General features: G+C 35.4%; 1 protein-coding gene across 1 annotated transcript in view; it reads left to right on the top strand.

Annotated features, from left to right (window-relative positions):
• Nucleotides 1-15,031, top strand: part of LOC149086982 (uncharacterized) — a 103,714-nt gene that overhangs the window by 31,186 nt on the left and 57,497 nt on the right. The window contains exon 2 of the mRNA XM_089231193.1: nt 3,359-3,993. Within this exon, the coding sequence (XP_089087319.1) occupies nt 3,831-3,993 (163 nt within the window). The 5' untranslated portion in view covers nt 3,359-3,830. The remainder of the gene's footprint in view (nt 1-3,358; nt 3,994-15,031) is intronic.

Below are 15,031 nucleotides of genomic sequence, written 5' to 3'. Positions count from 1 at the left end.
GCAGAACAGAACCGAATTTAATTTATTTCGTCGTTTCCCAGCCCAATGAGGCGGTCTGACGACTTACAAATAGCCTTTCTGAGGCGTTGTGAAGGAGAAAGACAAGTTTGCACATGTATATGTAAAGCATGAGTGTGTGTTTGCGTAGAGTAAGCAAAAGTCTAGTCCAGCGTCATGTCCAAAGTACAAATGTAGTATGCGCTCTAAAAGATATTCAATATTTTAAAAAAAATCGTTGATAGACAAAAACCATATAACACATACAATACATATAAGACATAGATAACACATACAATACATATAAGACATAGATAACACATACAATACATATAAGACATAGATAACACATACAATACATATAAGACATAGATAGCACATACAATACATATAAGACATAGATAACACATACAATACATATAAGACATAGATAACACATACAATAGATACTATAAGACATAGATAACACATACGGATACAAGAATGAGTACAATACACAAGTGGCAAAGTAGATTAAGTAGGATATAATAAGATGACTTATACAGAACAATAAAAACAGAAATGCACAGTATAAATATTTTTTTTCAAATCTATCTCCTCTTTTTTTCTAATTCAATTCAGTTTTTTTTAATTCAAATGCGATAATTTAATACCCATGGAAATATTAATTAATTAATTTTTGTATTTAATAGCACCCGTTTTACAGGATGTCCCATAAATGTGTAAATAGTTTAAAAATTCGTAAAAATTGAAGAAATCGGTATATGTGGATGTGATTTGCGAAAAAGTTATTTCTAGGAAGAAGGGGGCGAGAATTTTTGGTACAGAAAACGAAACTGCCGATAGAGGGGGGGTTGCATGGAAGCAAATCACTGGAGAGAGAGAGAGAAAAAAATCATATGATTCAGAGTCCCATAAAATACCGGCTGTACGATAAAAACGGCTCATTTCTGAATTTTCCTGTTACTGGCGCTTGCATAAGGTTTTCATTGTGATTTTGAAATTGGTTGATACAGCACTGTTGGTGAAGATGCGTTACCTCAGCCACACTAATCGTTGACTGAAACTAAACGAACGTTTCGTAAAGAGATTGGAAAAAGGTGCAGTGGAAGAATTCTATAACTTCATTTCGTGCAGCGTCTAAAAATGTGCACTATGTTTTTTTTTCGGGGCCAGTAGTTTTGTGTGTGTGAATAAAGTTGTTACTATTTGTCACAAATGATGGAAATTCGTGTGCCTTTAAACAAAAAAAGATCGTGTACCTTTGGAACGATACGAAACTTGAAATATTCATAAATTTCCTTTGAATAGTCAAGTTACACTAACTTTTAATACTTATTCTTTTGCGTTCAAAGGGGTTGGAAATTTTCCAAAAAAAACATTTACCAATTATTCAGTTTTAAAATACTATGAAATTTTCTGCGTCTTTTTTGTTCTACCTGTATTAAAAATGTTTTTAAAGTATTTTAATATAAACTGTTGGCAGGCATTACACATACTAATGTTTTACAATAAAATGCTTTTTCTAAAAACTCAGTTTTTTCTCAGATAAGGAACATTTTTTTGAACACCATTCATTCAAACGTCTTGAAACTTTTTGTGTGCTTCAACACTATGGTGTAACATACTTTAACTCGGGATTTTAGGATTTTAATATTGTGTTGGTTTTTTTTTTTTTTTTAATTTTTTAACTTTATATAACAACATGCAACTTTTTCAAAAATCGCCGAAATTTGCTCATATTTTGTGCCATAAATTTTTTTTAAATAATTTTAATAAAAAGTTCTCGTGTTAAAGTATGTAACACCATAGTGTTGAGAGAGACACGAAGTTTCAAGATGAATGAGTGGTGTTCGGAAAATGTTCCTTATCTAACAAAAAACTTAGTTTTGAGAAAAAAGCATTTCAGTGAAAAAATATTAGTATGTAATGCCTGCCAGCAGTTTATACTAAAATATTTTAAAAATATTTTTAATACAGATAGAACAAAAACTTTAACACAGTTAGATGCAGAAAATTTATAGTCTTTAAAAGTTGAAAATGTGTTTTTTGGAAAATTTGCATGCACCAACCCCCAATACAATTTATATTTTATATTTTAGTTTATACTTCTCTCATACAAAAAGAAAAAGAAGTTCAACTACCTATTTCTTCCCTTCTATGCATATTTGGTTATCTCCTGGTCAAATTTGTCAAAAAGAAAAAAGTTTACAGTGCGAGATGCGTCCAACAAAAACTTTTACCAATTACCATAGGTCCTATGGCATAGGAGAAAGGTGAGAAAATATTTATTGCCCATCACTGCCAAATACACCGAATGTTAACATAACGGATGTTGTGTCTCTGACTCAATGATCTAACATCAAAGGAACTGACTGAACTGAAGATTTAAAACATTTAATTTTGCTGTCTACAAGTACATATAATGTAGAATAATTATGCATTCCGTCTGCATAAATACGTTCCTACCTCCATTATTGTTACTTTTATGCGTGTATATGGAATGACCACATTTGTGTCATTATTTATATATTTTTCGTTTTTCATTTAAATATATGATTTATATTATAAAAATACTCATTATATCTTCTTCCAGTAATACTTATAGTTTCTTCTTTGTAATTTCACCTTATTTTATGGTGCAAAACTACTGCTAAACCATGCGTGCACCTCGTCCATATTTCTCTTCGGAATCAATTGGTATATGTTGAAATGTGTGCGCACGTGTAGTGAACCTAACGTGAAGTTTGTTTCTGTGAAATGCTTGTTATGTGTAGTGCTGCCATCTTCCATCAATTTTTCTAACTATGAGTGAAGTGCAATGATTGAATAACTACACCGTTGTAGGCCTGTTGCTTTCTGTGGCGAGACTGTGGCACCACCATAAACCAACTTCAGCCAAACACCACAGTAGAGGCGGGGGGGGGGTTGAATTCAGGGACATTAGTCCGTAACTATGACCACTCAACCATATGGTGCAAAGTTGTTTCAAGGTACGAAACCCGTGTTGTAACGTGAAACATGTTGCTTTCTCAAAAATTCATATTTCATGATTACAGTAAGAAAGAAAGGTAATTTAAATTTTTGTATGACACTGTTCATACGGCATACAAGTAATAAAAACTAATTTATTCAAACTTTATGGTGAAAACTGACTGAGTAAAAGGAAGTTAAAGAAAATAATGTTCCAAGGTAATAACAGTCTCCCATATATTTTAAGTTTCGCTAGTATGTATAAAATGGCTTTAAGGATAATTAGTTAGCTTCTTTTCGCTTTAGTAACACGATTTTTTTCCTCTTGTTTTATATCCAAAGTGAATTTTTAATTGTATCGTTGATTATATTTTTTATTTCATTACAGTGACAGTTCTCGGTGTTTCAGAGATGAAAGAAAACTCTCCGTGTGTTAAGTCACGTTGAAAATAAGGAAAATTAATGAATTTAACGATGATATGAATCTCAAATGAAGTGATGTTTTTAATGTGGCCTGTTCGTGTGATGAACAATTCTGCTGATAACCGGACTAAATCATTGCAAAAGTTCTAATGACATTTTAAGCTATGACGGAACAGCGAATCATGAGTTTGCTAACACTCCGTAGGCAAAGACCGAAGCCCGTAGTAGCCATGTACTCTTGGCTGCATTGGACTTGGGCGAGATCTTCTTGAGCAAAACTCTAGTTTCTTCCGGGTGTTTTTGTTTTTTTTTCGTCTTAAGTGAATATTTGTGTGTGTCTAACGATATAAGAGTTGATACCAGAAAATATTCGGCGACCGAGTGACATTACGGAACAAACACGCGCATAAATATCGAGGTGTTTCGGGCGATCAGCGATGACATCGCTGCCTCTTGGGCTTGAAAGCAACAGAACATCATTATCGTTACTGTCATCATCACCATCATCGGCGAGACCAGAAATAACGACGATGCCGTCATCAAACTCCGCGATACGTAATCCTATTGGCGGAAGAAATCTTCCATTTCCCAGGCCAACCGGTGAGTAAATAAATAAATATATATATATATTTTTTTTTTTTAATTTTCAATCACATTTGTATTTATTTACTGTAATGCATCATCATTTACCATGTAGTAATCCCTCTAAGATTATAAACGTATTAAAATTGGAAAACAAATCATATCAATCTTTTTAATTGAAATAGATTGAGCTGCAATTCTCTTACAATCGTTACTATTTTTCATTACTGATAAGAAATAAATGAATAAAATTGTATGTGAATACATCAAACGTCGCAAAACAATGAAGGAAGACTCCTTGTCAACAATGCCGAAATGAGATATGTTTCAAGAATTAGTATTCCATATTTACTGAACATCACAAGCGCCTAACAATTCGAAAAAAATAAATATTTAGGTGCCAGTTGAATTCCTAGAGAGCCAATCACATGATTTTTCCCCATGAAAAACAATCCCAAATCATTAATTTGATCAATCGTTATTTTTTTTTATTTACTACTCAAATCTTAATTATCTCTTCTCATTTTTATACACACGACAATAGAATCGAAATCGAAAAAACCATTTTGTACTATCTTTAGACTCTAATTTAGCAATCACATGTAAAAAACTAACCTTTTACGATCAAGGACGAAATATTTCGTTCCGAATTAGAAGCGGTTTAATTTTACTGTATTCACATTTCTATGTCTTACCTTGCTGTAATTGAATTTTTTTTCTGTAGCTTTGGTATTTATTAAAACATAATAATAATTTTATCAACATATTTATTTTTATATTATTTTATCTTTTTACTATTGAAACTATCACTATTCATCATGTGAGACAGAAATATTACAAAATAACAGACAATATCGTTGGAAATTCAAAGAAAGAACTCGGATACAATCTCAACTTCAAATTCTGGGTAATACTGAATAAGTAAATATTACATCGTATAGTGTTTCGTATGTATATGACGTCGGGAAAAACGAGAAACCAGATTCCATAGAGGGCAATATAATTCCAACATGTCTTCAAATAAATAAAAAAATATTTCGAATTTAAAAAGGGTTTTTATTATTATTATTTTATTTCGATTATATTCAACACGTATTATAAGAAGGGAATTCTTTTTATCCCGATCTCAACCAATCGGGATTCGTCTTCTTAAGGCCCGCAGGGTTCGATTCAGAGCCAGAAATTCCATTCATATTCAAGAGGGTATCCAATATTATTCCTCGGGTCGGACGATGAATATTGTCTCGAGAATCCTCTTCTTTTATATTTTAATATCGCGCGAGGAATCGGGTATGGCGTTCACGTCTTATTGCATGTTGTGGGTATTGTTGGTTTTCTTTTTTATTATTATTTTTCTCTTATAGAAATGATATAGTGCTTGTTTTATTCATGTGTTGGTTTCCATAAATCCAGAGGGAAAAAAAAACACAAGCTCCATCCGTGGATATTATTCTTAAATATTCCATGAGAGATAGTTGTACTATAGCATTTATATGGATGGAATTTCAATAATTATCCTTAGGGGTCATTCAACTATTACGTCAGCACTGATAGGGGGAGGAGGGGGTTTCGGGTTTGTTGATTTTTCGTGACAAGGGGGGGGGGGTTTGAATGATGCTTACGTCTCATCAACCACTCTTTATAAAAAACATATTCTTAAATGGCATCTTACACGGTGTGCCAAAAATGAGAGAAACCTTTCTGTAGTTTGTGGGAACCTTAACTAAAATTCTCACTATTGATATGATAATTCCTGTACAGAGTGATCTCTAAATGTTCTTTAGTGATCTCTAAATGTACCGTGGATCCTTCAAGTGATCTGGAAATGTGTCCGGGCCGCTGAAGTGCTCTAAAAACGTGTCGCGGGCTGCTTAAGTGCTTTGAAACTGTGCCGCGCGTCACTCACATGATTCGTAATTAGGCCGCGAGTCACTTAAGTAATCTGGGAATGTGCCACGGGCCGCTTAAATGCTTTGGAATTGTGCCATGAGTCACTTAAGCTGTCTGTAAATGTGCCATTTAGTTCATTTTTACAAAATTAGGTTTCAGGTGGCGGGCCACATCAGATTACCCCGAAGGCCACATTTGTTCCTGGGGTCATGGGTTTAGCATATCTGACTTAGAAGGTGTGTCGCATTGAATTTTTTTTACAAGTAAACATTTTAAGTTCTTAACCTTCAAATAGCATGGAAATTGCCGCTGTGGTGGTCGAGTGGTCATAGTGACGGACTCGCATCGCGGGCACCCGGGTTCAAGCCCCACCGTCGCCACAGTGGTGGTAGGCTGAAGTTGGTTTTCTGGGGTTCCCAACTTCGAGGCGCAAATGCGAGCCGATCTCCCCGTTAAAAAGTCTCGCCACAGAGAGCAACAGTCCTACAAACAGTAGAAATATTCAGTCATTACACATCACTCACTTCACTTCTAAGATATAGATGGCAGCACTGAAAAATCACACACAACACTAGATACGCACTCAGATTATTAGGTACTTACACTTTCGGCACAACTCACTAGGTAGTAAATTGCCTATGGCGATAGACCTGAGTTGTGCTCGGTTTCAAAAAAAAAAAAAAAAGCATGGAAATCAACGGAGATTGATTATAATAACATATAAAGGTATTTTCTTCGGAAATTTTAATTTTTTAAAAACATTTTTTGCATTAAGAAATAAATTTTTGATCATCTGGTGGGGGCACTGGAGTCCCATTGTGCCCCTCTCACGCGCACGTCTCTATACTGTTGTCTATATAGTGATCCCGATATGCGTCAGAAAATAAGGGGGAGCAGAGCTGATGAATTTTTGCTGACGCTGGGGAAATGATTCAGAGTTTTGCTGACTTTTCTGACGGGGAAGGGGGGTTAAAAACGACAAAAGAATCTGCTGACGTAATACTTGAACGGCCCCTTATACACGAACAAAATATATCTTGTTTTTCACACTTTTTTAGAGAAGTCAATACCTTACCTAGGGGCGAATGAAATTATAGTCCCGATTTCTCCAAATGAATATACGAGTACTCATTATTTTACTACATATTGCTTATATCCAAATACGAAGTATTTTATAGTTTGCTTCAATTATTCTTTTGCCATTACTATAACACCGTACTGTTGCTGTACCCGTTCTTTGTGCATCGCAATAATATTCGAATATAAAATTCATTCATGTTCATTGTTTTTTCTTTGAATCGCCATAATATTCGAATACGAGTACAGTGTTGCTGAAGTGATTCTTTTCACATCAGCAAAATGTTCAAATACACTACAGTGTAGACGTATTCGTTCATCGCCAAAATATTTTCTGCAGTGTTGGCGTACTTATTCATTTCACGTTGAAATAATACTTTCTTTCCACATTTGCAATATCTTCCTTTTCTCGTCGCCATAGTATTTTCTTTAATAAATAACTATATTGTACTTTTTTCAATAATTAATATATAATTATACTGTGAAAATAATTTCGACTAGAATATTTTCTTTTCCAACATTATAATATTTAACATTTCCTTTTCACGTCGCTGTAATATTTTCCTTCACATCACTTTTTTTTCTTTTTCACGTCGTTTTAATATTTTCTTGTCACGTCGCTATGATATTCTTTTCCCATCACCAAGATATTTTCTTTCACATCACTATAATTTTTTCTTCTCACGCCTCTATAATAATTAATATTTGCTTTTCACGTTCCCGTAGTATTTAATATTTCCTTTTCACGTCACTATAATGCTTTCTCTTTCGTCGCTATAATATTTGAGATTTTCTTTTCACCTCGCCATTATAGTCAATACTTTATTTTTACGTCTACATAACGTTTAAACACGCTGCAGTGTTGCAGTGTGTTTTCCACACACACACACAACACTTTCCAACATGCACCAATTCATTAAAAATTTCCCAGAGGAATGTTTATGAGGCACGTGCACGGTGTAGTAGTAGTGTTGCCCCTTGCATTCTTTTCAGATCTCTATAATATTCGAACGCAGTTCAGTATTGCTCCACTCATTCTTTTTACATCTCATTTGGAGCATTCTTCTGCCTTTTCGTGTGATTAATAAGTTCAAAAACATATTTTTTGACCGTTCAATCATTCAAGTTTAATAGAAGTCTTTGGCATAAATTTTTCCCGTTAAAGTCAGGAAAGCATCTACAATGACCAGAGAACTCGTGGGAGGGGTAAACAGACTGTTGTTTTCGTTCCCTCTTTCTCTTGGGGCTCCAACTGATACGGAACGAATATCGGCGCAGCTGTGTTTAATTAGCTGATGCCGAGCGTAAATGAACGAAGCAGGAAATGGATTTCGCTCTGGAAATAGAGAAAAGTTACTCCACTATAATAATACGAGCCGAGCTATTTTCTGCTCAAGGAAGCGTTTGACGAAGCTAATTCGGAAATTCACCGCTTTCCAAGGAAGGCAATTTTAATCCTTGTTGTTCTTTTTTTCTTTTTCCTCACGTCCCACCATCTGGAATGGCATCGCTTCAACCCACTCTCGGAGACATGAAGATTCACCAGCGATGACATCGTTCCGCGCAGAACTTGTCCCGTGTAATGGAATGATTCATCAAGGCGGAAGGCAAAAGTACAGTTTACGAGCCAGATTTCAGAGGGTATTGCAAATTGAAGGAAAAAAAAAGATTAGAAATGATAATAGTAATTTTTGCAAGATTTCTTATAGAATTTTTGATAAACATATCTCTACGTATATTGTACATTCGAGCATTATGGAATAGTTGAGTAATATGGAATACATACCGGGTTTTCTTGGCTTTCAGGTATGGCCGCAAATGTAACAGTGATTAAAGTAAGCCGCTGTGCGGTCGTGTGGGCATCGTGCTGGACCCTCGTCCTGAGGATCCAGGTTCGAACCCCGTTGGCGGCACAGTGGTGGTCGGCTGAAGTTGGTTTTCTGCGGTTTTCCAGCTTCGAGGCGTGAGTGCGAGTCGGTCTCCCATTTAGAAAAGTCTCTCCGCAGACAGCAGGCAGACCTACAACGTGATACTGACATAGCATGAAAATTCAAGCATTTCCATCTTTACTTCAAAAAAGGAAAGACAGATGACAGCATGAACACGAAACAAGAGCAACTCTACAACATAGATACGTTAAGGCCACACATTCAGAACACACATTCCGGCATGCGCCGATTCGTTAGAAATTCCGAAGAGGAATGTGTACGAGGTGTATGTACGCTTAAGTAATAGTAGGAGTAGTAGTAGTAGTGATTAAACTACTTGAAAATGAACCTATGACGCTATAAAGTGAGTGTCGCTCGGTTTTTACCCTCACCACGGCTGCTATAGGAGAGAAAATTTGTTTTTCTACTGCCTGAAATTTACTCAGGCAAGTTTACAAAAGCGTTTGTTAATTATTGGAAATGTGCCCATTAATTTGAAACTAAGCCCAATGCACATCACAAGTGTTTCATTTTATTGCGCTGCTGTGCTAATTTTTAGCTTGTGATTCTCCCGGGTTAGATGGAACGCTATTTTTCCCCCAGATGGTGTGTCGGATAATACGGAATACTTTAAATGTTATATGTGAGTTGGGGGGGGGGGGTCTATAATATCTCTAAAAGATGGAAAGTTCAGTAAGAAGAGGAAAGGTCTAGAAATAATGTATGCGGGCTCACCTTGAGGGTTTTGGAGCAGATTAGGAATATTGCATATTTGTGACTCTTGTATAAAAATATTTATATATATTTATGCATATTTTTTTATATATGTCTTTTTATTAATAGACTATGACACCACCGCATCATCAACTACAAGAAACATACGATGAAATTTTTATTTTTCATTGTCATAGACCCATTAAATCATGGAATTAGTTTTCTTCATTTTCAACACCCTGTTTCTCATTACCCGAGTAACCCATATTGCCCCACGAAAATTATTTTTTTAAATGTCATTGCAAAGACAAGAAAATGAATTTTATAGAAATGCAGGTTTTTCAAGTTTCTACCATGTTTCAAATTGGGCTAATCGAAAAAATAAAAGTAGTATTCCATATTACTCGAATATGTGCTCTACATATATATATGTTTAATCTCTCTCTCTAAAAATAAAATAGAGTATCTTCTGAGCACAGCGTAGAAAAATGAAATCAAATGATTGTTGATCACTAAAAATACAAAAAATTGAAATGCCAAAATTTTTGTAAATCCTAAATGCGCATGTTCTTATCTTCCGGTGCCAGACAGCTGACTTACGAACCTCCTGCGCTGGTCTAGAATCAGTCAGATATGCAGACATTCTTATCTGTCAAAGCTCGATTTGCAATTCTCTTGTGCTGATCTAGAACTCTGACGATGCATATGTTCTTATCTTTCGGCTTGCGACAGCTGACTCTTCAACAACCTCCCCCAGCGCTAGTTTCGAATCAATCAGAATGCAGGTATGATATTATCTCTCGGAGCCCAACAGGTGACTGAAGCTACACTCTCACGCACCTCGTACGCTGATATATAATTGCACCCATGCTTGATTCAGCATTTGTTTGCACTGTAGAAACTCTCCTCGGTTTCGGTCGTAACAAGCTCCGGACATTTCGGAGTTTTAAGACTAGCTAATGTGGAATCTTTATGTACTGACGCGTAACTAACTAGGATAAGCTCTAGATCACAGACCTCTTTCATGCGCGTCAACTCTGGAGCAATAACCTCTCAACCATACAATGCTTAGCTATCATCAACGACATTAAAATAACAAAAGAAAATGAAACTTTAATTTTTCTTCTTCTGGTTGATATGGCGAATTGAGTGTCGGGACTCTCAGATGCGAACTCCATCCATCTATTTACTGTCTTCTCTTGGCAAGTTCATTTTTGTAAATCATAAATCATTTTTGTGTTTCTTCCGGAGGAGCATGAATCAGAGTAAAAAAAAAAAAAAATCACAAAAACTTTTTTCCCTTCAAATCACGATGACTTCTTCCATTGCTAAAATGAACTGATAGCGGCTGACATCTTGCCAGAGATATATCTACTGTTTGGCTCGTGGCCAGGGGAATCTTCGCCCATGTATGCAAGTTTGTGAGGAAAATAGCCACACATAAGATTACATACGATAACCCAGCTTTCTTCGTATTATTTCCATTCGTTCTCGATATGTGTGGCGTCATGTAGCCAGTCAACCGTTAGAGGACAAACTCTCTGAAGTTTGAACACGTGTCTATGTATAAACTTTATTTATTGGTTTCTTACATTTTTTTTTATTGAAACTGTGACCTTTTCTTTTCCTCTTTGGAAATGAAAATGGGTGACGTAACATTTCTTTCTTTGCTCCGGAACACACGAAATCAAAAATAACTTCATCATTAAATATCGCTACAACGAAAAAAGTGTTTCGTTTTATTTATTTATTTTTCAAGTATTCCCGTATTTGTACGTAAGAATAGTAGAACGCAGTAGTGTCTTAACCAGTGGCGTATTTACAGAAAGGCATAGCGGGCTGATGTGAAAGTTCAAAGAGACGGCAAACTTTGAGTTATGATTGAGTGAAAAAAGTAGTAGAATGGGAGAAAGGCGGGAACATACCAGGGGCGACTTAAGTGAGGCTGCAAGGGGTGCAATGCACCCTGGCGGCAGGTTGTTAGGGACGGCATCTTAGATAGGCTTTACTAAAACAGCTAAATTTTTGAAATTTTCCTTAAAAACTTAAATGACATTAAAACTTAAAACTTGGAAAATACTTAAATGGCATCACGCTTTTGAACCATACTTTGACAACGAAGATGTTGACAATACTTGATGGGTCGGATAGGGTAGTGTAACCGTAATACCAGAAACAAGAATGTACTCGTTCGCAAGGGGCAAATGCGCCTTTTAGTGTCCCCACCACGTAATATTTCTTTAATAGTCAAATAAAGAGCATAGAAAAAAATTCAGCTTCTTACATGTCTGGATTTAGAGTACCAGAAAAGAATTTTAAATACATTTCTTAAAAAAATTCACCTCGTTATACTTTCTCTTTGCAACATAAGTGTAAGAGCTGTAATATTGATATAAAAACTGTTTTACCCGCATTTAACTCCGGTTTTTATTCCCAATTTTCTTCCGTTTTTCGAATTTGAATATCTCAGTGAATATTGCACTTAAAAACGTGAACTTTTTTAGTTGGCATCGGGAGAGACAGGGAAACAGCTTTCTAATTGGGTTCTTGGGCACAGGGAGGCGTTATAAAGAGTTAATATTTTTATCTTAATAACTATACAATCCCTTGCAACATAAATGACAAATCTGAGTACCACTACACGTTATTTGGGTGGATAATTTTTTTAATTGGATGTATGCCTCTCTCAGATACGATTCACCAGAAAAAATGTCATACGCCCTGTTACCTATGCACTCTATATATATGTATACGATCCAAGGAAGAAATATACTATCTGCTTCTATAGCATAGTGGTAGCGCACTCCTATGGAATGACGAGTGTTAGAGAGAGAGAGAGAGAGAGAGAGACGTTCGAGTCTCTCAAGAGGCACATTTAAATTTTTCCAAACACCAGTACCTACGCCAAAACAGTCAGTTTCTAGTATATCTTATTATTATAACAAGTAGTTAATATCTGTTATATGAACGAGTGGAGAGAGTACATCTTCCTGTTTCTTTAGAAATTCCTCAGAGGAATGTTTAAGAGATGCATATGCAGTCAAGTAGTAACAGTCAAAATGACTTGGCTGGTCAACTTCACCCCACAGAAAATACTGCATCATAATTTACAATACACAAGTTATTGACAAAAAAACAAGTCAAATAAATAATTGAATTCAGAGCAGTATACTACAATTAAATGACATTTGCATTCAATGTCCATCCATCAAAAGAAATATCTCTTTTGATCCATTTTGTAATAAATGCACGTTTTGACAACTGTTATTTTTTTAACCTCAATTTCTTCCGAGATACATTATCACCAAACCGGGCAACCAATCTATTTCGGTAATACATATAAAAGCTATTTGTTCACCTCCAGCATATAACATTGCTGTTGAATATCCAAGAGACATCATAATAGAGTAATTTGCATATCCAAGACATTTCCAAATCATTCGAGAGCTTTCAAATAAACTCGGCGGTGGCCCGAATTACCAATTCATAACTTGAATTCTACTGAATATTCCCGACTCATTGCATCTGTTTCAAAACATCGACTAAAATATAATACGTATACTGCAAATATTTTTTTTTCCTCTCCCGTCATGCATATGCAATGCACTTGAAATCGAGTGACATATCCATCGGGATATCCGGAGGAAATTTTATTCATAAAAAAAATATATTGGCATTACTTTTATATATATTACTGAATTACAAAACTAAAATTTCTATCTCACTTCATTCATATGTACAATATGGTCATTAAAGTATCCGACTACCTTCGGAAGCACTTTTGTATGGAATTATTCTGGAGTGAACTTTGATGACGTTCTTTTGACAGAAAGTGTCTCAAAAATGGCGAAAACAATAATAAATTTTGGGCTACCTAAATGTCATTTTCTTCGAAAAAGTCATTTTTATGTCAAATTTTAAGCAAAATTCGTGTAATATTCGAAACACGATTGCAAAAAAATTATATGAATGGGATGTTTTGTTATTTTCACGGTACGTTCACATAGTAATGGTGCAGGTTATAGACCAAAATTTAAAGGATTGTATGATAAGTTACACTCAAATCTGTTAATGTATGCGTGAATCTTGTGAAATTTCATTCTACATATTGTCTACTATAATTAGACAAATATATGTGATAGACCTTAGATTTTAGTTCAGAACCTTGTCGATATTAGCAGAATATCATATTAATACTTCGTAATGACACAATGAATACAATGAATAGATTTTTAAACTTCATAAAATGTCAAAAATAGCATTCTTCGTAAAACACGTTTAAAGTTTTTATTCACGTATACTTGTATGTAAAAACGCAACGCTAAAGTGGACGTGACTTCGGTTCCAAGAGTCATATGAACAAAACAAGGCCGGTTTTGGAATCACAACAAACAGGGCTTTCATAAAAAATGAATAAAAATTGACGTTTTTAAACTAGTCTGATACATTAAATAAGTTTGGTTATTCCGAGCATCATTCTCCTGCAATTTTTACCAATAGTCGGATCAGTTTTTTTAAGTTTGTATACATTCTATTTAATATATACGCCACAACGATCCTGTAATAAGAAAAAAATTGTGTACAAATTCTTCCGATAGAGGGATGAAATCAGTGTGAATTAACAAATTGGGGGAGGGGGGGTGTCACATAAATTCGTAGATAGTTTAAAAATTCATAAAAATTAGAGCAATTGGTGTATTTGAATGTGTTTTGCGACGTTATTCTCATGACGAAGTTTTTTTATATTTTTTGGTGTGTGGAAGAAAATTTTAGTTCAATTTTTTGTCGATAGAGAGCGAGGCACGGAACGTCCGGTAGCAGTGATTGGACCTGCAGATTTCTCTTCAATCTTTCCGGTATGCCAAGCGTTCGCAAAGCTACAAAGCCGGCGGTTCATAACTGAGATGAAACAAAACGGCAGTAGTGCTTTATCCACCAATGTCAACATCAAGATGAAAACCCTAGTTAGCGTCAGTAGAAGGACAGGCCCGTCATTTAAACTTTTCCCAGGGGATGGAGGACGAACATGCACTCAATGTGTGTGTACGTATGTGTTCAAAAGGGGATATGAAATTTTACTGGCGATCCGTTGATCCTAGAGGCAAACTTTCAATTAGAAAAAATTTCCAAATAACGTGTAGTACTCAGATACGCCATGCAAATTTTGTATATTTTATGGGAAACATGGTTGACCTGGTACACCTTCTGCCCTCTATCAAATAATAGATATCGCCAAGAAGAGCGCGAGGCGATGAGCAGCCAACTGTTGTCATTTTCAATAATTCTTGCGGCTCTAATAAGTACACTCCTCTGCTAATTTTTTGTTTTAAACTCTCATCGCTATGAACCGGGTTCAACCCCCCCCCCTTCCGTCGCCACAGTGGTTGTCGGCTGGAGTTGGTTTTCTGTGGTTCCCAACTTCGAGGTGCTAATGCGAGACGATCTCA

This window comes from Pholcus phalangioides, unplaced genomic scaffold (genome assembly GCF_987345545.1).
Source record: "Pholcus phalangioides strain wild (caught in Gottingen) unplaced genomic scaffold, Ppha-v1.0 ptg000004l_1, whole genome shotgun sequence".
Taxonomy (NCBI): Eukaryota; Metazoa; Arthropoda; class Arachnida; order Araneae; family Pholcidae; genus Pholcus; species Pholcus phalangioides.
The sequence above is the reverse complement of the archived record's forward strand: the minus strand, read 5'-3'. Positions and strand labels throughout refer to the sequence as shown.